General features: G+C 37.9%; 1 protein-coding gene across 10 annotated transcripts in view; it reads right to left on the bottom strand.

The window, feature by feature from the left end:
• The window catches only part of LOC105479093 (sperm associated antigen 17), a 238,413-nt gene that overhangs the window by 39,688 nt on the left and 176,213 nt on the right, over positions 1-22,512 (bottom strand). For all 10 annotated transcript variants that reach the window (XR_011617612.1, XR_985679.2, XR_985680.2 and 7 more), the window contains 8 exons: positions 21,082-21,226; positions 16,970-17,124; positions 14,358-14,546; positions 5,575-5,720; positions 5,347-5,477; positions 3,423-3,547; positions 1,486-1,668; positions 436-549 (listed from right to left, as the gene is read on the bottom strand). Coding sequence is in view for 7 of the 10 variants with exons in the window: in XM_071087029.1 (XP_070943130.1) it covers positions 436-549; positions 1,486-1,668; positions 3,423-3,547; positions 5,347-5,477; positions 5,575-5,720; positions 14,358-14,546; positions 16,970-17,124; positions 21,082-21,226 (1,188 nt within the window). In the remaining 3 variants the exon portion in view is untranslated. The remainder of the gene's footprint in view (positions 1-435; positions 550-1,485; positions 1,669-3,422; positions 3,548-5,346; positions 5,478-5,574; positions 5,721-14,357; positions 14,547-16,969; positions 17,125-21,081; positions 21,227-22,512) is intronic.

Genomic DNA, 22,512 nt, shown 5'->3' with positions numbered 1-22,512 from the left:
TGATCTTTTGTAAAAATTACTATAACATGAATTAGTTTAAAAATACTGATATAAAATTAATTTTTGTAGGTCATTCCTTCCAATTAACTAATGTCTAAAAATGGAAATGATTTTAAGTTGTAAAAATTCCTATTTCTTCTTCTTTCCTATTTCACGCATCATTCAGTATTTCAATAAATACCAATTTCTTTTGAAGACAACAAAAAGTTTTATTTAAGGGCCTTCAGAATTATTTATGAAGGAAGAGCCTAAAATGTATTTGGAAAATGCAATATATAGAGAAATGGATTGCCACAAAAACTGAAAATTATGAGGAGAGAGCAAATACTTCATGAAAGTGGCAGAAGCAGCTATTTTTTCACGGTATTTTGTCTTGAAACATTTATTAATATTGAAACAATAGTAAGACAACGGGTATACAAGGCATTTTCTCACCATAACCAGCTTGAGGAGATCAGCGGCATTGCCTCTCTCCTCCTCGGTTCTGGAATCTTTAACCATCATTTCCTGCAGCTCATCTTCTTTCTTCAGAATATAGTTTATGTAATCCTAAATCAGCAGAATAAAATAAACAGACAAAAACTAGGAATTAGGTAGAGAGAGATACAAAAATGGTCATCAACTTGAAATATTACAAAAAATGAAGAATATATAGGTTTACAATGCTCAAGAACTGTTTACTAGTCAAACAATCTGAAAAGACTTTTTCTTAATATGTTAACAGGAAAAACCTGAAAAGTGCAAAAGCACAGCTTTAAGGGCCACAGGATAGAACTGCATGGGGGCCTCAGAGAGGCCCTGTTTCTAACTCTGCACTTAAGTGTCCTCATCAATAAAATGGACAGAGTTGGGTTAGATAACGTCTAGGATCCTTTCAGGTATAGTTTTTTTATTTTATCTGTAAATGGAATTTGCCTAGTTCATGTCTTTGCTTCCAAGAGACATGTACTTTATTTTTTTCATAAGTATTTGATCCATTTCCATAACTAATAATACCCTGCTCTGTGCCAGGTGCTAGGCACATAACCATAAACAAAACACATACAATCCCTGTACTGAGGGAGTAAACAAACTTGAGATGTTACAGACATGATCATACAATTAACTATATATTTACAAATTCTTAGACCACTTCCAAAGCCTTTTCCTCCATGGACAAGTATATTAATATGTGGTTCTGTCTTTATCCAGTGGTCACTATATCAGTTTTCTATATAGTGACAAAGATGGAGGGCTCTATATAGAAATCACTTACAAAAAAATCTTACTTTTTCAATGTCTTTGGGCTTCTTAATAATTTCTACACCTTATGGGAACCATTAAATATTTTCTACTTCTCAACCTTCTACTCTGAAAGATTGACATCCTTGTGTTGCACTAGATAAATATTGGTAGAATTACATAATTTCAGGTTTCTTAGGAAACCAAGAGCAACGATTGCTCTGTTTCTGATTCTTTTGGGTCAGGTTACTTAGATTCCATTACCTTAAGGGAAACCTGCAGCCTCAGTTTCACCTCATTCTTTATGACCTCATGCTGAATGAATTGGCGCATCTGTAGCACACTGGGGCTCTTGAGTATGGCACGTGGGGCACTCACTAGCTGTTTGGACTCAATGCAAAGGCCTTTCCAAATCTGAGTGCCAAACGGAGGTCCTGGAGTTTTTTTCTGTTAACAAAACAAAGCAATAAAACCACCAAAGAAATCAGAATGTTCTCACATTCAGATTTTTTAAGTGTTAATTTATTATGTAGATATCATAATAACCTTTCAGGGACACAGTCGTGAAGAAAATCCTTAACCTCAAAAAGTTCTGCAAATATAAGGAAAATCAATAACAGAACTGGGCATGCTTTCCTCTTTATTTATGTTACCAAGATACTGGATATTTAAAAATCCTGTTGCATGGTGCCCTGGGTAGGATGTAGAAGAATGCTAAGCAATGTAATAACAGCCTAGCTTATGACAAATGGATGTGGCTATTTCTTAGTACCCACAAGTAGACGAAGACATTTGGCACTGAGCAGTCTTTCACTTTCAGGTTCTATGTTCATTTTGACCTAGAAAGATTCTTTGCAAGAGAAGTAATTCCACAGATCTGGGCCGTCTTTGAGCTTACTCTAGATTAAGCATGCCTCCAGAGTCTGAGGATCTCTGGGGCAGAAAAAGCTACCTGAGAGTAAACTCACACTATATGTTATACTTGCGATTGATTTTCAGGAATGGTGTGCTTTGCTGCCCTACTATGTCCTCAAGTGTGCTGGATGTGCTTCATTTCAAAAGGCCTGGACAGTGACAGCCACTTAGGGGCTTTGCAGGCCTGTGCCACTCCTACCAGATGTAGAAGGTCAGAGCATAAGAGTTTCAGAGAATGAGAATAAACTTTCTTCAATAATCTTAGACGTGGCATACCCTTTGTCATCATGTAGTACTTACAATTTGGACATAGCCTCAGTGTGCCATTTGGTGTGACCTCCTCATTTTCAGAGAAGGAAATGGAGACCCAGTGTGACTTGTCCAGGATCCCACATTAATAAGGGGTAGAATTGGGATCAGAATTCAAGTCACCTTCATCTTACCATGTTGACTACAGTCACCAAATTTAACCACAGGGCTAGGAAGTCACTGTAATCTTAAATGTTCATCATCTGTATTTGCTATTACAAGATTTAGTGTAGGACAGCAAAAATGATCACAATCAAAAACATTATCTCAATTATCAATCTCTGATCATACTATCAATAGCTTCACTGATTTAATTATTTAACACCTGACCATATGTTGGACATGTGACATAAATTGCTTATAAAATGAAATGGTAAATTATGCAAGGTGCAGAACTTCATTGATTCTTACCGAAGATATTTTATTCTTAAAAAAATTTAGGTGGAGCTTCTCTTAACTGACATAATTACAATGTTTACTTTCTAACATTGCAATATGCGTATAATCCTTCATATTATTCTTAGACGGTCAGTTTGGGCATTTTTAACATATGAAGGAAAAAAAGGAGAGTAAAAGACCCAAAATTGTGTGTTAAAATGAACAAATAAGAAATGATAGAAGGAAATATTTCTGTATGATATAATATCAGTAATTCCATGACAGAGGTGTAACCTGGCTTACTCAGAAAGAATGTTTTAATATTATAGGAAGATGTGCAAGCCTACAATACAGGATAAAAGAAATAAAACTGAAATTAGCTAGCCAGGAGTATTCCTCTAAAATGTTGGAATACTCAGAGTATTCCTCTAACATCTACAAATGTTAGAATCTTCAAATATAAAACTCCTTGAGCACATTAACAATTCACATAAGAATGAAAATATATGAATATATGGGAGGAGACCTAAGACTCTGGTCCACTGCCCTTGGATGGATGTACACACTAATAAAATGACTTTTTAGAAGAAATTATATACCTCAACTGAGGGAAATGTTTCCCATGACCTTGACCGGAGATTAGGAGGGACAATTGTATCTTCCTTTTTTATTAACCATGGTGATGCTTCATGGAAAGGGCGAAGGACTGTGATGGTCAGGGTGCCTGGTTCAAAGAAAGTTGTCAGAAGACCATTACCCATTGAAAGTACTCAGAGAAAATGAAAATGCATTCACTAAATTCAACAAGTTCTTTTTGAATAGCCTTAGACACGAAAGATTAATGAGACACAATGACTATACTTAGGAACCTTACAAACAAATAAGAAGGATGAAGCTTTCAGTCACTGTGACACCTAGAGACTGGATTTAGATCACCTGAAAGTATTCATTGACACCTCACTGTCCCTCACCAACCACATACAAGTTCTGTCAGTTCTCCCAATAAACTTGAGTCCACCTTTTTCTCTCTCTGTGAAACCTACTTGATGTGCCTTAAAAAGATCCTGCTCTAGACTCTAGGAACAACTGACTTCGCCACCTATATATACTCTGTGAGTGAACCTTCCCTTGCAGTCAGGGTGACTGATTATGTTAGTCCATGATGAAAACTCTTTTTTGCCTTCACATTGCTTGTGAGATAAAAGATGGCCCTTAACATTCCTTTGCCCCTACCTCAACTTGTACTGTTCTTCCCCTCTGTGCTTCGGCTACTTTGGCCTTTCCCCCAACCCATGTTTTCCAATGCTTTATGCTTTCTCTTTTATGTTTTCTTTTCCAAGAAAGCTCTCTCTCTTACCTTAATTAACCACTACCTACCCACTAGCTTTTGGCTCAGGTGTCTTCAGGGAGGCCTTCTAGACTATGTCAGTTTCTTCTGTTAGATTCTCTCAGACCTATGTTCTTTTCCTTCATAGGCCTTATCCCAACTTATAATCATACAGTTGTGTGACTTTATAATTAACAGCTATCTCTCCCAGTAACCTACAAGCTCCATTGAAACAGGGTCCATGCCTGTTTCAGTTCACCATTGTATTCCTAACACCCAGCCAGTGTTTAGTACATGGTGGTTTGCCAAGTAGAGGCTAATTAAATGACTAACAAACCAATGTGAGATGAATTCTTATTCTCCCACAGTTCCATACATGCACCACACTGACTGGGGGTTAGTCAGAGTCCCCCATGTTCCATATTCACAAAGAGCAAGGTGTATTAATGTCATGCACATGTGCATTGATACACTAAAAGTTTTAAGGGCACAGAAATGCAGGCATATTTATAAATGCACACAAAATGTATCCCAAAACACAAAGATGAAAACACACACACACACACACACATAAACCTAGGCACAGCACATAGGTTTTGTATGCAGATAATATATAGGCTTATATCTATATTTAGATACACATATTACATATATTGGATGGTTCTTACTTAATGCGATATGTATCTCTAACCTCTGGCAACACACCAATTTCCCTGAAGTTGAGGAAAACAACATAAGTACCCAATGAATATAGCTTATATAACTTACCAGGTATTTCAGGCTGGCATTATAACTCATACATCAATTTCATCAAAGCAACATCTTCAAAATGACAAAAAATGAATTTACAAGAGATATCTCACTGTTCTTTGTTTTTTCTTACCAAGATGAAATGAACTCATATATCAGAACTTTGGTACATACCTGAACACAGATACAAATCTGCTGATAGGAGAAGAGGGATACATACTCAGCTTACGCAGATTGGTGCTCAGATACATCTTGATATATACCTAAATTCAAGTAGCTATATAAGCTATAAGTCATATTAACTTATTTCTGCTCTACTTTCCAAAGCAGAGCAGTAAAGTGAGCAAAGTGGAAAAAGTAAGACGACATGAAGACATACTGGATAGTAAGGAGAATGAGAATTGGCGAAGAGACACAGTGCATTCCACACAGTATGGGTCCTCTACCTGGCTGTTCCTGCACTGGCTCTTGGAGAACAACAGTATTTGGTTCTTTATATGCCAAAGATAGATATTCTTCTATGTCACTGTCTCGAAGAAGTTCCATTCCTGATCCATCAGCATACATAACGAAAAACCTATTTGAAGAAATAAAAATATAATCACTTCAAGTATTCAGTTAAAATGCTCCTTGAGCTTAGAATTAAAAGTAAAATTATAGTATTATTATTTTACCTGGGGACATGTTCACCATAGATTTGCTGATGATTCTTTTCAAGGTGCACAGAGGATAGACTATCATAGCCCTCAGGTTTTTCATTTAAATCATCTTCCAATTTTTTTTCAGGTAATATAGTTGATATGCTACCATCAGCCATGACCTAAGGCATAAAGTATGTAAGCAACTAAAAGAAAAGAAAGTCATAATGCTTATATTTCCACTGATCCAATTTGAGAAAACAGATGATTTGGTGGGTTTATTCAGAAAATTGGAGATGTTTATTTGCAAGGTATTGTTTACTAAGTAGAGACTGCATTAATAAAAGTAAAAACCTAGCAGGATAACTCTACTTATAAACGACACCTAAAACAGGAACACAGACTGAAACATATTCAGAATGAAGTGAATAGGATAGGGAGGATACTCAAAACCTCATACTATGAAGATAGGTTCAAGGAATTGGGAATTTAAACATGGAGGAATGGGTACTCATGCAATAGCTGTCTTGAATTATTTGGAAGGACCTTTGCATGGAAGGGGCTTATACTCTGGGATTTCAAACACAGAATTGCGGCTCATGGGTAGAAAACTTAGGGGAACAGATTTAGTATGAATATGAGAAAAAATGTTCTAGTCCTTTATTACTGTCTAAATATGCCATGAGTCTCTCCAGAAAGGGGTGTGATTCATGCTGCAAGACCACTGAAGGGGATGCCCAAGAGGAGTATCAATGCCCAGAAAAATGCTTGGCCTAGAGGGTATTGAGCTTTAAGTTTCTACTTCAATTTGTCATAAATTGAAATTTGTCAGTTTCAACTCATGCTGTGAAGAGTTTCAGTTACTTAGCAAAGAAAAAATAAGCTGGATCAGGGCTTATCTACATATCAAAACAAAGTTAGGAATTCTGTTGTATAACTCCAAATCTAAAAAATAACTTCATACCTACTAGTTGATAGACAAAATTTCACTGTTGAATTAGAAATTAAAAAAAAAAAAAGATAAATGCCTAGAGCAATAGTTGGCAAATCTTTTTTTGTCACAGGCACGACAGTAAATATTTTAGAGTTTGAATTTGCAGGCCATACATTCTCTGTTGCAACTATTCAACTCTGCCATCATTATGTAAAGCAGCCATAGATAGACACTATGTAAACAAATGAGCATGACTGTGTTCCAATAAAACTTTATAAAACGACATTGAAATTTGTATTTCCTATAATTTTGTTGTGTCTTCTTTTGTTTTTTCAAAAACCATTTAAGCATATATGAAACCATTTTTAGTTCACGGGCTATAGATAAACAAGTTGCCATTGTCTGCCAGTTCCTGACCTAGAGGTGAGGGGATAGTCGTGGTGTTGAAAGACAAAGAAGCAAACATTTTCTCACATTCTGTAGGTTGTCTGTTTAGTCTGTTGATAATTTCTTTTGCTGTACAGAAGCTTTTTAGTTTAATTAGGTCCCATTTGTCAACTTTTGCTTTTGTTGCAATTGCTTTTGGTGTCTTTGCCATGAAATATTTGCCAGGGTCTGTGATCAGAAGGGTATTTTCTGGGTTTTCTTCAAGGGTTTTTGTAGTTTAGGTTTTACATGTAAGTCTTGAGACAATTACTGTATATGGAAGGGGTCTAGTTTCAACCTTCTGCATATAGCTAGCCATTTATCCCAGTACCATTTATTGACTAGGGAGTCCTTTCCTCATTGCTTGCTTTTGTTGGTTTTGTTGAAGATGATTGTAGGTATGCAACTTTATTTCTGGGCTCTCTATTCGGTTCCATTGGTCTATGTGTCTGTTTTAGTACTGGTATCATGTTATTTTGGTTATTGTAGCCCTGTAGTATAGCTGAAGTTGGATAATGTGATGCCTCAATCTTTGTTCCTTTTGCTTAGGATTGCTTTGGCTATTTGGGCTCCTTTTTTGGTTCCATGTGAATTTTAGAACAGCTTTTTCTAATTCTGTGAAGAATGTCATTGGTATGTTGATAGGAATAGCCTTGAATCTGTAAATCGCTTCGGGCAGTATGGCCACTTCAATAATATTGATTTTTCCTATCCATGATCACGGAATGTTTTCCCATTTGGTTGTGTCATCTCTGATATCTCTTATCAATGTTTTGTAATTCTCAGTGTAGAGACCTTCCACCTCCCTGGTTAGCTGTATTATTAGGCATTTTATTTTTTGGTGGCTATTATGAATAGGATTATTTTCTTTTTTATTATTATTATACTTTAAGTTCGAGGGTACATGTGCACAATGTGCAGTTTGATACATAGGTATACATGTGCCATGTTGGTTTACTGCACCCATCAACTCGTCATTTACATTAGGTATTTCTCCTAATGCTCTCCATCCCCCAGGCCCCCACCCCCTGACAGGCCCTGGGGTGTGATGTTGCCTGCCCTGTGTCCAAGTGTTCTCATTGTTCAATTCCCACCTATGAGTGAGAACATGTGGTGTTTGGTTTTCTGTCCTTGTGATAGTTTGCTGAGAATGATGGTTTCCAGTTTCATCCATGTCCCTGCAAAGGACATGAACTCATCCTTTTTTATGGCTGCATAGTATTCCACAGTGTATATATGCCACATTTTTTAATCCAGTCTATCCTTGATGGACATTTGGGTTAGTTCCAAGGCTTTGCTATTGTGAATAGTGCAGCAATAAACATATGTGTGCATGTGTCTTTATAGTAGCATGATTTATAATCCTTTGGGTATATACCCAGTACTGGTATGGCTGGGTCAAATGGTATTTCTAGTTCTAGATCCTTGAGGGATTGCCACACTATCTTCCACAGTGGTTGAAATAATTTACACTCCCACCAACAGTGTAAAAGTGTTCCAATTTTTCCACATCCTCTCCAGCATCTGTTGTTTCCTGACTTTTTAATGATTACCATTCTAACTGGCATGAGATTGTATCTCACTGTGGTTTTGATTTGCATTTCTCTGATGACCACTGATGATGAGCATTTTTTCATGTGTCTATTGGCTGCATATATGTCTTCTTTTGAGAAGTGTCTGTTCATATCCTTTGCCCACTTTTTGATGGGGTTATTTTTTTCTTGTAAATTTGTTTAAGTTCCTTGTAGATTATGGATATTAGCCCTTTGTCAGATGGGTAGATTGCAAAAATTTTCTCCCATTCTGTAGGCTGCCTGTTCACTCTATGGTAGTTTCTTTTGCTGTGCAGAAGCTCTTTAGTTTAATTAGATCCCACTTGTCTATTTTGGCTTTTGTTGCCATTGCTTTTGGTGTTTTAGTCATGAAGTCCTTGCCCATGCCTATGTCCTGAATGGTATTGCCTAGGTTTTCTTCTAGGGTTTTTATGGTTTTAGGTCTAACATTTAAGTCTCTAATCCATCTTGAATTAATTTTTGTATAAGATGTAAGGAAGGGATCCAGTTTCAGCTTTCTACATATGGCTAGCCAGTTTTCCCAGCACCATTTATTAAATAGGGAATCCTTTCTCCATTTCTTGTTTTTGTCAGGTTTGTCAAAGATCAGATGGTTATAGATGTGTGGTGTTAATTCTGAGGCCTCCGTTCTGTTCCATTGGTCTATATCTCTGTTCTGGTACCAGTACCATGCTGTTTTGGTGACTGTAGCCTTGTAGTATAGTTTGAAGTTAGGCAGCATGATGCCTCCAGCTTTGTTCTTTTTGCTTAGGATTGTCTTGGCAATGTGGGCTCTTTTTTTGTTCCATATGAACTTTAAAGTAGTTTTTTCCAATTCTGTAAAGAAAGTCATTGATAGTTTGATGGGGATGGCACTGAATCTATAAATTTCTTTGGGCAGTTTGCCCATTTTCATGATATTGATTCTTCCTATCCGTGAGCAAGGAATGTTCTTCCATTTGTTTGTGTCCTCTTTTATTTCGTTGAGCAGTGGTTTGTAGTTCTCCGTGAAGAGGTCCTTCACATCCCTTGTAAGTTGGATTCCTAGGTATTTTATTCTCTTTGTAGCAATTGTGAATGGGAGTTCACTCATGTTTGGCTCTCTGTCTGTTATTGGTGTATAGGAATGCTTGTGATTTTTGCATATTGATGTTGTATCCTGAGACTTTGCTGAAGTTGCTTATCACCTTAAGGAGATTTTGGGCTGAGACGATGGGGTTTTCTAAATATACAATCATGTTATCTGCAAACAGGGACAATTTGACTTCCTCTTTCCCTAATTGAATACCCTTTATTTCTTTCTCATGCCTGATTGCTCTGGTCAGAACTTCCAACACTATGTTGAATAGGAGTGGTGACAGAGGGCATCCTTGTCTTGTGCCAGTTTTCAAAGGGAACACTTACAGTTTTTACCCATTCAGTATGATATTGACTGTGAGTTTGTCATAAATAGCTCTTATTATTTTGAGATACGTTCCATCAATACCTAGTTTATTGAGAGTTTTTAGCATGAAGGGCTGTTGAATTTAGTTGAAGGCCTTTTCTGCATCTATTGAGATAATCATGTGGTTTTTGTTGTTGGTTCTGTTTATGCGATGGATTGTGTTTAACGATTTGCATATGTTGAACCAGCCTTGCATCCCAGGGATGAAGCCGACCTGAACATGGTGGATAAAGTTTTGATGTGCAATTGGATTCAGTTTGCCAGTATTTTATTGAGCATTTTTGCATCGATGTTCATCAGAGATAGTGGTCTAAAATTCCCTTTTTTTTGTTGTGTCTCTGCCAGGCTTTGGTATCAAGATAATGTTGGCCTCATAAAATGAGTTAGGGAGGATTCCCTCTTTTTCTATTGATCGGAATAGTTTCAGAAGGAATGGTACCAGCTCCTCTTTGTACCTGTGGTAGAATTCGGCTGTGAATTCGTCTGGTCCTGGACGTTTTCTGGCTGGTAGGCTATTAATTATTGCCTTAATTTCAGAGCCTGCTATTGGTCTATTTAGAGATTCAGCTTCTTCCTGGTTTAGTCTTGGGAGGGTGTATGTGTCCAGGAATTTATCCATTTCTTCTAGGTTTTCTAGTTTATTTGCGTAGAGGTATTCATTTTATTCTCTGATGGTAGTTTGTATTTCTGTGGGGTCGGTGGTGATATCCTCTTTATCATTTTTTATTGCATCTATTTGATTCTTCTCTCTTCTTTATTAGTCTTGCTAGTGGTCTATCAATTTTGTTGATCTTTTCAGAAAACCAGCTCCTGGATTCATTGATTTTTTTAAGAGTTTTTTGTGTCTCTATCTCCTCCAGTTCTGCTCTGATCTTAGTTATTTCTTGTCTTCTGCTACCTTTTGAATTTGTTTGCTCTTGCTTCTCCAGTTCTTTTAATTATGATGTTAAAGTGCTGATTTTAGATCTTTCCTGCTCTCTCTTATGAGCATTTAGTGCTACAAATTTCCCTCTACACACTGATTTAAATGTGTCCTAGAGATTCTGGTATGTTGTGTCTTTGTTCTCATTGGTTTCAAAGAACATCTTTATTTCTGTCTTAATTTCATTATTTACCCAGTAGTCATTCAGGAACAAGTTGTTCAGTTTACATGTAGTTGTGTGGTTTTGAGGAGTTTCTTAATCCTGAGTTCTAATTTGATTGCACTGCGGTCTGAGAGACAGTTTGTTGTGATTTCTGTTCTTTTACATTTGCTGAGGAGTGCTTTACTTCCAAGAACGTGGTCAATTTTAGAATAAGTGCGATGTGATGCTGAGAAGAATGTATATTCTGTTGATTTGGGGCAGAGAGTTCTGTAGATGTCTATTAGTTCTGCTTGGTGCAGAGCTGAGTTCAAGTCCTGGATATCCTTGTTAACCTTCTGTCTCATTGATCTGTCTAATATTGACAGTAGGGTGTTAAAGTCCCCCGTTGTTACTGTGTGGGAGTCTAAGTCTCTTTGTAGATCTCTAAAGGCTTGCTTTATGAATCTGGGTGCTCCTGTATTGGGTGCATATATATTTAGAATAGTTAGTTCTTCTTGTTGAATTGATCCCTTCACAATTATATAATGGCCTTCTTTGTCTCTTTTGATCTTTGTTGGTTTAAAGTCTGTTTTATCAGAGACTAGGATTGCAACCCCCGCTTTTTTTTTTTTTTTTTGCTTTCCATTTGCTTGGTAGATCTTCCTCCATCCCTTTATTTTGAGCCTATGTGTGTCTTTGCACGTGAGGTGCGTCTCCTGAATACAGCACACTGATGGGTCTTGACTCTTTATCCAATTTGCCAGTCTATGTCTTTTAATTGGGGCATTTAGCCCATTTACATTTAAGGTTAATATTGTTATGTCTGAATTTGATCCTGTCATTATGATGTTAGCTGGTTATTTTGCCCATTAATTGATGCAGTTGCTTCATAGCATTGATGGTCTTTACAATTTGGCATACTTTTGCAGTGGTTGGTACTGGTTGTGTCTTTCCATGTTTAGTGCTTCCTTTAGGAGCTCTTGTAAGGCAGTCCTGGTGGTGACAAAATCTCTCAGCATTTGCTTGTTTGTAAAGGGTTTTATTTCTCCTTCACTTATGAAGCTTAGTTTGGCTGGATATGAAATTCTGGATTGAAAATTCTTTTCTTTCAGAATGTTGAAAATTGGGCCTCATTCTCTTCTGGCTTGCAGGCTTTCTGCCAAGAGATCTGCTGTTATTCTGATGGGCTTCCCTTTGTGGGCAACTCGACCTTTCTCTCTGACTGCCATTAACATTTTTTCCTTCATTTCAACCTTGGTGAATTTGACACTTATGTGTCTTGGGGATGCTCTTCTCAAGGAGTATCTTTGTGGTGTTCTCTGTATTTCCTGAATTTGAATGTTGGCCTGCCTTGCTAGGTTGGGGAAGTTCCCCTGGATAATATCCTGAAGAGTGTTTTCCAACTTGGTTCCATTCTCCCCATCACTTTCAGGTACACCAATCAAACATAGATTTCATCTTTTCACATAGTCCCATATTTTGTGGAGGCTTTGCTTCTTTTTACTCTTTTTTCTCTAAACTTCTTTTCTTGCTTTATTTCATTAAGTTGATTTTCAATCACTTATACCCTTTCTTCCACTTGATCAAATCAGCTATTGAAGCTTGTGCATGTGTCATGAAGTTCTCATGCCATAGTTTTCAGCTCCAGGAGGTCATTTAATGTCTTCTCTCCACTGTTTATTCTAGTTAGCCACTCGTCTAACCTTTTTTAAGGTATTCAGCTACCTTGCAATAGGTTCAAACATGTTCCTTTAGCTCAGAGAAGTTTGTTATTACTGACCTTCTGAAGTCTACTTCTGTCAACTCATCAAAGTCATCCTCCATCCAGCTTTGTTCTGTTGCTGGCAAGGAGCTGTGATCCTTTGGAGGAGAAGAAGTACTCTGATTTTTAGAATTTTCAGCTTTTCTGCTCTGTTTTCTCCCCATCTTTGTGGTTTTATCTACCTTTGGTCTTTGACGTTGGTGAGCTACAGATGGGGTTTTGGTGTATATGTCCTTTTTGTTGATGCTGATGCTATTCCTTTCTGTTTGTTAGTTTTCCTTCTAACAGTCAGGTCCCTCAGCTGCAGGTCTGGTGGAGTTTGCTGGAGGTCCACTCCAGACCGTGTTTGCCTGGGTATCACCAGTGGAGGCTGCAGAACACAAACATTGCTGCCTGATCCTTCCTCTGGAAGCTTCATCCCAGAGGGGCACCTGCCTATATAAGGTGTCTGTCAGTCCTGTTGGGAGGTGTCTCCTAGTTAGGCTACACAGGGTTAGGGACCCACTTGAGGAGGCAGTCTGTCCATCCTCAGAGCTCAAACGCTGTGTTAGGAGAACCACTGCTCTCTTCAGAGCTGTCAGACAGGGATGTTTAAGTCTGCAGAAGTTGTCTGCTGCCTTTCGTTCAGCTAAGCCCTGCCCATAGAGGTGGAGTCTAGAGGCAGTAGGCCTTGCTGAGCTGCGGTGGGCTTTGCCCAGTTCAAGCTTCCTGGTTGCTTTGTTTACCTACTCAAGCCTCAGCAATGGCGGATGCCCCTTCCCCAGCCAGGCTGCTGCCTCGCAGTTCCATCTCAGGCTGCTGTGCTAGCAGTGAGCAAGGCTCCGTGGGCCATGGGACCCACCGAGCCAGGCATGGGAGAGAATCTCCTTGTCTGCCGGTTGCTAAGACCATTGGAAAAGCATAATATTTGGGCGAAGGTGTCCCGTTTTTACAGGTACAGTCTGTCAAGGCTTCCCTTGGCTAGGAAAGGGAAATCTCTTGACCCCCTGTGCTTCCCGGGTGAGGCGATGCCCTGCCCTGCTTCGTCTTACCCTGTGTGGGCTGCACCCACTGTCCAACCAGTCTCAGTGAGATGAACCAGGTACTTCAGTTGGAAATGCAGAAACCACCCGTCTTCTGCGTCGATCATGCTGGGAGCTGCAGGCTGGAGCTGTCCCTATTCGGCCATCTTCAGGATTGTGTTCTTGATTTGGCACTCAGCTTGGATGTTGGTCCACTTCCCCACTTTCAACCGTACTATATCCTTCTTACCATGGACTCTGTGACTACTCAAAGAAACTTGCTTGCTGTCTTGTGTTTGCTCTGACTTCAACTTGGATAAGGACCATTGCCACATTCTTCATGTTGGCATTATTTTCAGATGTCTGCTACTGTTTCTTCCTTTCTGTTCTAATTATTCATTTAGCCTTAACATTTCTGTCCCACCAATTATTTGGCTTGCCATCCCCCATGAAAGTGCACTTAAGAATCAAAGGAAAAGTATTGACATTCATTACTGCTTGCCCAAAGTATTGGCAGTAAGTGGATAATTAATCCCAAGGCAACTAAGGTAAAAATCTACATGGAAGCTTTGTAGTGTGAAATATCTCAAAAGCAAAGCCACAGGCTCTCTCTCCACACCAAAAGTGCACTTTACCTGAAAAGTGTTTCCCTCAGGATCCAGAACCTCACAGATAACCTCTGAAGTATGTCTCATGATGTACCTGCCAGCTCTCGGCTGTTCACGCTTTTGAAAAGGATAGTATATATTACTGCTTGATTCATGGCAGTACATAGCTGAACAATCCTTGTCAATATAAAGAGAGCCTGTGTTTGGAGGTAACACCTGAAAGGGTAACGGAAGGACACAAATTATTAAAATTTTCTAGCTTAATATGTGGGACTTGGAAAACCACTTTAGGAAAAAGAATATCCATAGATCCTAGTCACAAACTGTTTGCAGGAAGAAAACATTATCCAAGGGAGGACATAAGGTTTGGGAAGGGCTACTTGATAAGGAGGCAAACTGAATAGTTATGATATCATTTCTCCTGTATCCTCACATCTTATCTGCTCACTTTAATATCTCTTCTAAGTAATTGTCCTATGCCCCCTTATTTCCAATATTTAATAAGCTGAGGTTAAATACATGTTTGGCCCTATTCATTCCATTCTAAATGTTTGGAGTTGTTTGTGATCTTGGACAAGAAGTATCTCTGAAAGGGTAAAAAAATGTGGGATAAGTGCTCTTAGAAACTCATCGCTCCTCTCTCCTCTGGTGGCTGACACAGTCCTTAAGTAATAGACTTCATGTAATGAATTCTGCTTCAAACAGATCTTTTTCTGAAACAGAATTTACATATCATAGATTTACCCTTTTAAAGTGTATAATTCAGTGGTTTTTAGTATATTCAAAAGTGTGTGAAGCCATTATCACTAATTCCACAACACTTTTATCATCCCCCAAAGGAACCCTGATCGTGTTAGAAATCATTCTGGATCACTAGGCCTTAGGCCCTGGCAACCACTAATCTTCTGTCTATGGATGAACCTATTCTAGATACTTCATTTAAACGGAAGCATGTACTCTGTGGCCTTTTGTGTCTGGCTTCTTTCAGTTAGCGTAATGTTTTCAGGGTTCACTCATGTTGTAGTACACAGTACTTTATTCCATTTTATGGATAAGTAATATTCCATTGTATGGCTATATCACATTTTCTTTATTCACTTATGAGTTGGCATGCATTTGGGTTGTTTTCAGTTTTGCTATTACTAAAAACGTTGCTGTAAATATTGTTTACAAGTTTTTGTGCAGATGTATGGTTTCTCTTGGATAGGAGTGGAATTTCTGGGTCACATGACAACTAAGTTTACCTTTTGAGGAAGTGTCAAGCTGTTTTCCAAAGTGACTATACCATTTTCCAAGTGACTTACCACTTTCTAAAGTGACTTACACCATCAGCAATTTACAAGGGTTCCAATTTCTCCATACCCTTGCTATCACTTGCCATTATCTGTCTTTTTAATTACAGTTTTCTAGTGGGTGTGAAGTGCAATCTCATTGCAGTTTGCGCTGTAGCTCCCTCACAACTAGTGATGTTGAGCACCTTTCCTTGGCTTATTTGCCATTTGTGTATCTTCTTTGGGGAAATTCAAATCCTTTGCTCATTTTGAGGTTGGTTATTGTCTTTTTATTGTTGAGTTGTGAGAGTTCTAAGTTGTAGGGTACTCTGTACCCAAGACCATTATCAGTTACATGATTTTCAAATAACATCTTCTATTCTGTAGTTTATCTTTTCACATTCTTGGTGGTGTTCTTTGAATCACAAACTTTTTTTTTTTTTATTTTGGTAACACTTGTATGTTTGGTATCATATCTAAGAAACTATTGCCTAATCAAAAACATGAAAATTTATATCTATGTTTTCTTTCATCTCTCACTTCCAGCACCTTCCTTGCCCCATAATAATCTACACTGGATAAAGAGGGGGAAGGATAACATTGTCAGAAGAGATGAGAGGGACAAACTGACTTCAGCAACTTTCACAGTAACAAATATTTATCAGTGAGATCTTTGTCCATCATCTTCTAGCTTTTAGCTCTCAGTATCTAGTGACATTGTTTGCAATGTTTTTGCTGTACTGTCCTTTCTCCAGCAAGTGAAAAGCTGAAGGCAAGTCCTTTTAAGGCTAAAGGAAGTGCAGGCTGACACTGGATGGTTGTGTTTAAAGGGGAAATGCAGAAAGGTAGGGAAAGGTGCTAACTGCTCCTCCTTGACCTTCCAAGGACAGAGCTTTGCTTCAGTTAGGAGAACTGCCCTCCCGGGACCACACACACCATGTGCTCCTCCTGTCCTGCTAGGACTTCGAGTAGAGTAGGGAGGACTGACTGGAGGTGGGAAAGATGGAGAGTGAGAATGAGGGTCGAGGTGGCAGGAGGTGAAGTTGGTCTGTTAGGCACAAGCCAAATCATCTAAGGGTTTCTAACACCCACAGTGCCTAGCACATAAGAAATCCTCAACAAACACATTTTGGTTTATAACCTTGGTCCAAAACTACCAAAGTTTTGCAAAACAAGCAGGGCAATGTTTTTTTGGCATGGGATGTAAAAAGGGATGAATAAATGAGTTTGAGAAGTATATTCTAAGATGTTAGTATTCTAAGAGAAAAGAAAGCAACAGCAATGTACATTGCAGGCATTTTAGAAGTGGGTTTTCTCAGCTAAATAGACACTCATCTTTGGTACTTCTCATTTTTCTTCTAGACCTACCTGGTATGTTCCCTGTGGCTTTGCAATAATAGTTGTTCCATCTCCAAAGGTGGCACAGCAGCTACTGTCCTCACAGTTGGTGATAACAGTGGCATAGTGTGAGCTTTCTACCCGCATACACTTCACCTGCCTGGTGACAGTCCGAGGACCTTCGGCTACAAGCAAATGCAAGGTAAGCAGATCTGGTAGAGTGTAGACATTGCAAAACAGACCTCAGCCTATTGATTCTGCTGCTGTTTCCTGGCTGTCTGGATTCCCCATGGGAAAAACACAATTGTAAAGTCTAGAGCAAGTACTGAGAACTCCACAGGGTTGGAGTGAGGCCTGCTGTTCTTGTCAATTCAGAATAATTCCTCCGGAAAAAATCTTCTTACTTAATTTAGTATGCTGTCTTAATCTCACTATCTATTTGTAGGAGCTGAGAACATCTGATTTTTCAACTTGAAAAATTGAAAAGCATAAAATATAATTTAAGCACTCAGATATTCATCAATTAAAATTTATACTTTTTAATACATATGTAAAAGAAAAATCACAGATAAAATTGAAGTTTATCCTTATATCTGGGCTTATTTCTATCTTGAAATTCATTTTTACACTTTTATGTACACATATATCATGAACAATACATATGTGTGTGCTTTAAATGTATATAAGCTATATGTTACTTCATGTATTTATGTAATTACTGTACTATTATTCTACTCCTGCTTTTTTCATTTAACACAGTTTCAAGACCCCTAACCATCTTAATCTATATCTATCTATCTATACATATATGTGTGCATAGATATATTTATTTGTGTGTGTATGACTCCCTTTAACAGTCTTATAGTATTATTTTGTAGGAATGTACCACATTTTATTTTTCTATTCTGCCATTGATGGACATTTGCATTTTCCCAATATTTCAATATTATACTCAATGCTGCAAGTCGCTCCTCTGTACTTGTTTCCTTATGCAAATGTGTATGAGTGTCCCTCTCTCTATAAGCAGAAATAAAGTTATTGCATCATAATATGATATGTGGGTGGGGTGGGGAGATGTAGGTCAAAGCATATAAAGTTACAATTATGTAAGATGAATAAGTATAAGAATGTAATGTATAGCATAAAAACTATAGTCAATAACATTGTATTGTATAATGACAATTTTCCAAGAGTGTAGATTTTAGGTGCTCATAGCACACACACACACACACACACACACACACACACACACACACACACACACAAGAAAACAGCTATATAAGGTAAGAGATATATTAATTTGCTTGACTTATTCCACTATGTATATAGATATCAAAATATCATGTTGTGCATCTTAAATATATCCAATAAAAAACACTGGCATTAAGGAAAGGGAACTCAGGGAATAACTGCTCATTAAAAATATTTCTTAAATTCAGGTTCGGAAGAGTGGAAGACTTTGAGTCTTAGAGTAGGTTCCTGTTAATTAGCAACTACAGTTTCCTTTTTTCTGATACCACCTTTCTGACAAAAGACATGCTCTGACTGAAAACCTATCTAAGGTCACCTATTTATGCAAATTAGATGCCTTGAGGATCAAAGGAAACATCTAAAGCTAGCACCTAGGACAGATGAATCATGGTTATTAGGTTTTAGTTGCCACCAATCAAAGACTATTACTCTCCATCAGCTAACTAGAGCTGTTATCACTCCCATCTCTGTTGAGATAATGATCACAATAAAAAGTCCTAATGCATCCTCATATTCATTGCAGTATTATTCACAATAACCAAGATTTGGAATCAGTCCACATGTTCATCAATGGGTGAATAAATAAAGAAAATGTAGTAAATACAGACAAGAGAATATTATTCAGTGTTAAAAAAAAAAAAGAAATCTGTCATTTGCAACAATATGGATAAACCTGGAGGACATTATTTTAAGTAAAACAATCCAGGTACAGAAAGACAAACAGCACACTTATATGTAGACTCTAAAATAGTTGAACTCATACAAGTAGAGAGTAGAATGGTAGTTACCAGCCATCGGGGTGAGGAGTTGGGGAGATGTTGGTCAAAGGATATAAAATTTCAGTTATATAAGAGGAATAAATTAAAAAGATATACTGTATAACATGGTGACTATAGTAAATAAAATTAATCATATTTTGAAAATTTCTAGGAGAGTAGATTTTAAGTATTCTCACAACTAAAAATGATAAGTACAAAGAACAAAGCTGGAGGCAACTGTGCTACTCAACTTCAAACTATATTACAGGACTACAGTAACCAAAGTGGCATGGTACTGGTACCAAAGCAGCAAAACGGACACAGAGACCAACGGAACAGAATAGAGAGCCCAGAAATAAAGCCACACACCTACAATCAGCTGATCTTAAACAAATCAACAAAAACAAGCAATGAGGAAAGGACTCCCTATTCAATAAATGGTACTGAAATAAATGACTGGCCATATGCAGAAGATTGAAACTGCACCCCTTCCTTACATCATATAGAATAATTACCTAAAGATGAATTAAAGAATAAAATGTAAAACCCCAAATTATAAAAACTCTGAAAGACAACCTAGGCAATACCATTCTAGACATACGAACAGGCAAATATTTCATGACAAAGATACCAAAAGCAATTGCAACAAAAGCAAAAATTGACAGGTGAGATCTAATTAAAACAAAGAACTTCTGCACAGCAAAAGAAACTATCAACAGACTAAACTGACAACCTAGAGAATGGGAGAAAATATATACAAACTATGTATCTGACAAAGGTTTAACATCCAGCATCCATAAGGAACTTAAACAAATTAACAAGCAAAAAACCAAACAACCCCATTCAAAAGTGGGCAAAAGACACGAACAGTTTTCAAAAGAAGACATAAAGGTGGCTAAAAATCATATGAAGAAAAGCTCAACATCACTGAACATTAGAGAAATGCAAATCAAAACCACAATGAGATACACTTTCACATCAGTCAGAATGGCAATTATTAAAAGGCCAAAAAGTAACAGATGCTGGCCAAGTTGCAGCAAAAAAAGGAATGCTTATACGCTGCTGGTGGGAATTTAAATTAGTTCAGACACTGTGGAAGACAGTGTGGTGATTCTTCAAAGACCTGAATACAGAAGTACTATTCAACCCAGTAATCCCATTACTGGGTATATACCTAAAGGAACATAAATCATTTAACCGTAGAGACATATACACACGTATGTTCACTGTAGCACCATTCACAATAGCAAAGATATGGAATCAGCCTAAATGCCCATCAATGGTAGAGTGGAGTAAGAAAATGGCATACATATACACCATGGAATACTATGCAGCCATAAAAACGAACACGATCACATCCTTTGCTGGAAAATGCTTGGAGCTGGAGGCCATTACCCTTAGCAAACTAACACAGGAAGAGAAAACCAAATACTGCTTCATCTTACTTATAAGTGGGAGCTAAATGATGAAAACACATGGACATATAGAGGGGAACAACAGATACTAGGGCCTACTGGAAGGTAGGAGGAGGGAGAGGATCAGAAAAAATAATTAATGGGTACTAGGTTTAATACCTGGGTGACAAAATAATCTGTACAGCAAACCCCGTTACATGAATTTACCTATATTACAAACCTGCACATGTACCCCTTAACTCAAAAGTTTTAAATAAATGAATACATAAATAAAACACACACACACACACACACACACACACACACAGTGAGGTGTGTTGGAGAAACTTTTGGCTGCTGGGTGCTGCTGGTCAAAAAATATTTCTAAGAAAGTAGATTTTAAGTTTTCTCACAACTAAAAATAAGTATCTGAGGGTAATGAATATGTTAATTAGTTTGATTGAGTCATTTTGCAATGTATACATATTTCAACACATCATATTATTTATTTTATATATCTACACACAATATTTGTCAATTGAAAGAATAAAATTAAATTTTAAAAAGCAAACAGCAAAATAAGTAATGATGATAGTAATAATACTAAATCCTTATAGACCCTGCTTTGGACTGCATGGGTTTTCTTTAGTTGACTAACTTTACCAAAAAATTATTTTTCTTATGTGTATGTTCAGCAGTCAGTGAGGATTCTATCTAACTTACGCTAAATAAAACGTACTTGTTTCTTGATCATCTGGCAGAATAATTTGATCTTCATAAACTTGATAAAAGGTTGTGATCCTGGTACCATCAGCATGATCCACTATCCGAGTCCCATCTTTCCTTTCAACTATGACAACTTTGTCTTCTCGAGTTGTCATAACCTGAACGTGAAAAGGCAGCACATAATCATTTGGCCACATGGTTAATCCCAAGTGTACTTATTTTTATCCATTGAATACAAAGATGGCACCATCAAAGTCCTAGTTATTTCTTTATAAGCAAAAGTTTTATCTCATCTACCTGATCTAACCTTCACAACAATCTTGGCAGGTACCCTCATTTTATAGATGAGGAAATTTAGGCTTAAAGAAGTTGAGAAGCTTGCTGAAAGTCATGCAACAAGTAAGTATCAGGGCATATTTGAGGAAACACTTAACATTTGGACTGGGTTAACCCAGGTCTGTCTGGGAAAATGCCCACAGGCCCTGTTTCCTTGGAAACTATGGAATAATGATAAATGTGGCATATTGTGGCTGCCTTGTGCGCTGTGAAACCCCTGCTCTGCAGAACTTCCCCAGATGGGGTGAACTGCAAGATGGCCTGCAAGTGTTGTGCTAACGTCATCAGAGCAGTACTTGAAGATTGGTGGGGGACAGAGGTTGTAGCCTCTCTGTGTCAAGTTGACCTGCACATGTGTCTGCTGCTCAGTGCCTGTGCACGCCTGTGAGCTTGAGGGGTATGAGAAGTGGTGTGCGTGTGTTGCTGCTCCTGAGCTCTGCACTGGGTTGACCATGGCTCTGTTGTGTTTGCTTCACAGTTCAGCTTTTACTTCTGCCCATTACTGCTTTCTCCCTCCTCCTTTCACATACATGTCTCTATTAAAATCTTGCACTCCGGACTTCACCTCAGCGTTTGCTTCTGGAAAGCTCAACCTGTAACTGCAGTACTGTAAATTGCATAATGCATATTGCAATCATTGGGCATTTTCTAAACTTATACTGTTCTAACTCTAAGGAACTTAATGTTTCACTGAAGGTCTGGATGGATGTGAGAGTGAGTTTGCTAGTTATTTTCTGACTCTAGAGTCTATGGCTATTGGGAGCAGGTGATTATCACCTTCTTAGCTCTTAATGGTAGGTGGCAATCACTAAGAGAGAAATGAATGCTGATCATTATTTTAGGTTCTTATCATTGGCACTTTCAGCCAGGAGCATATACTGAGAAATACTGCTGTGTAATGTGATGGCTGAGAGCATGAGCTCTGGGATTAAGCTGCCTGAGTTTGAATCCTGACTCCACAAATGGCTGGGTAGACTTAGGTATGTTGCTTAACCTGTTTGTTGTCTGGTTTACTCATCCGCAAAATGGAGCCAACACTAGTATCTTCTTGGAAATCTTATGTGGGTTAAATGAGATGATGCTGGTAAAGCGTGTCACACTTGGCCAT

The sequence above is a fragment of the Macaca nemestrina genome, chromosome 1 (genome assembly GCF_043159975.1).
Source record: "Macaca nemestrina isolate mMacNem1 chromosome 1, mMacNem.hap1, whole genome shotgun sequence".
In the NCBI taxonomy this organism is placed as follows: domain Eukaryota; kingdom Metazoa; phylum Chordata; class Mammalia; order Primates; family Cercopithecidae; genus Macaca; species Macaca nemestrina.
This window is presented reverse-complemented; position numbering and strand designations above follow the sequence as displayed.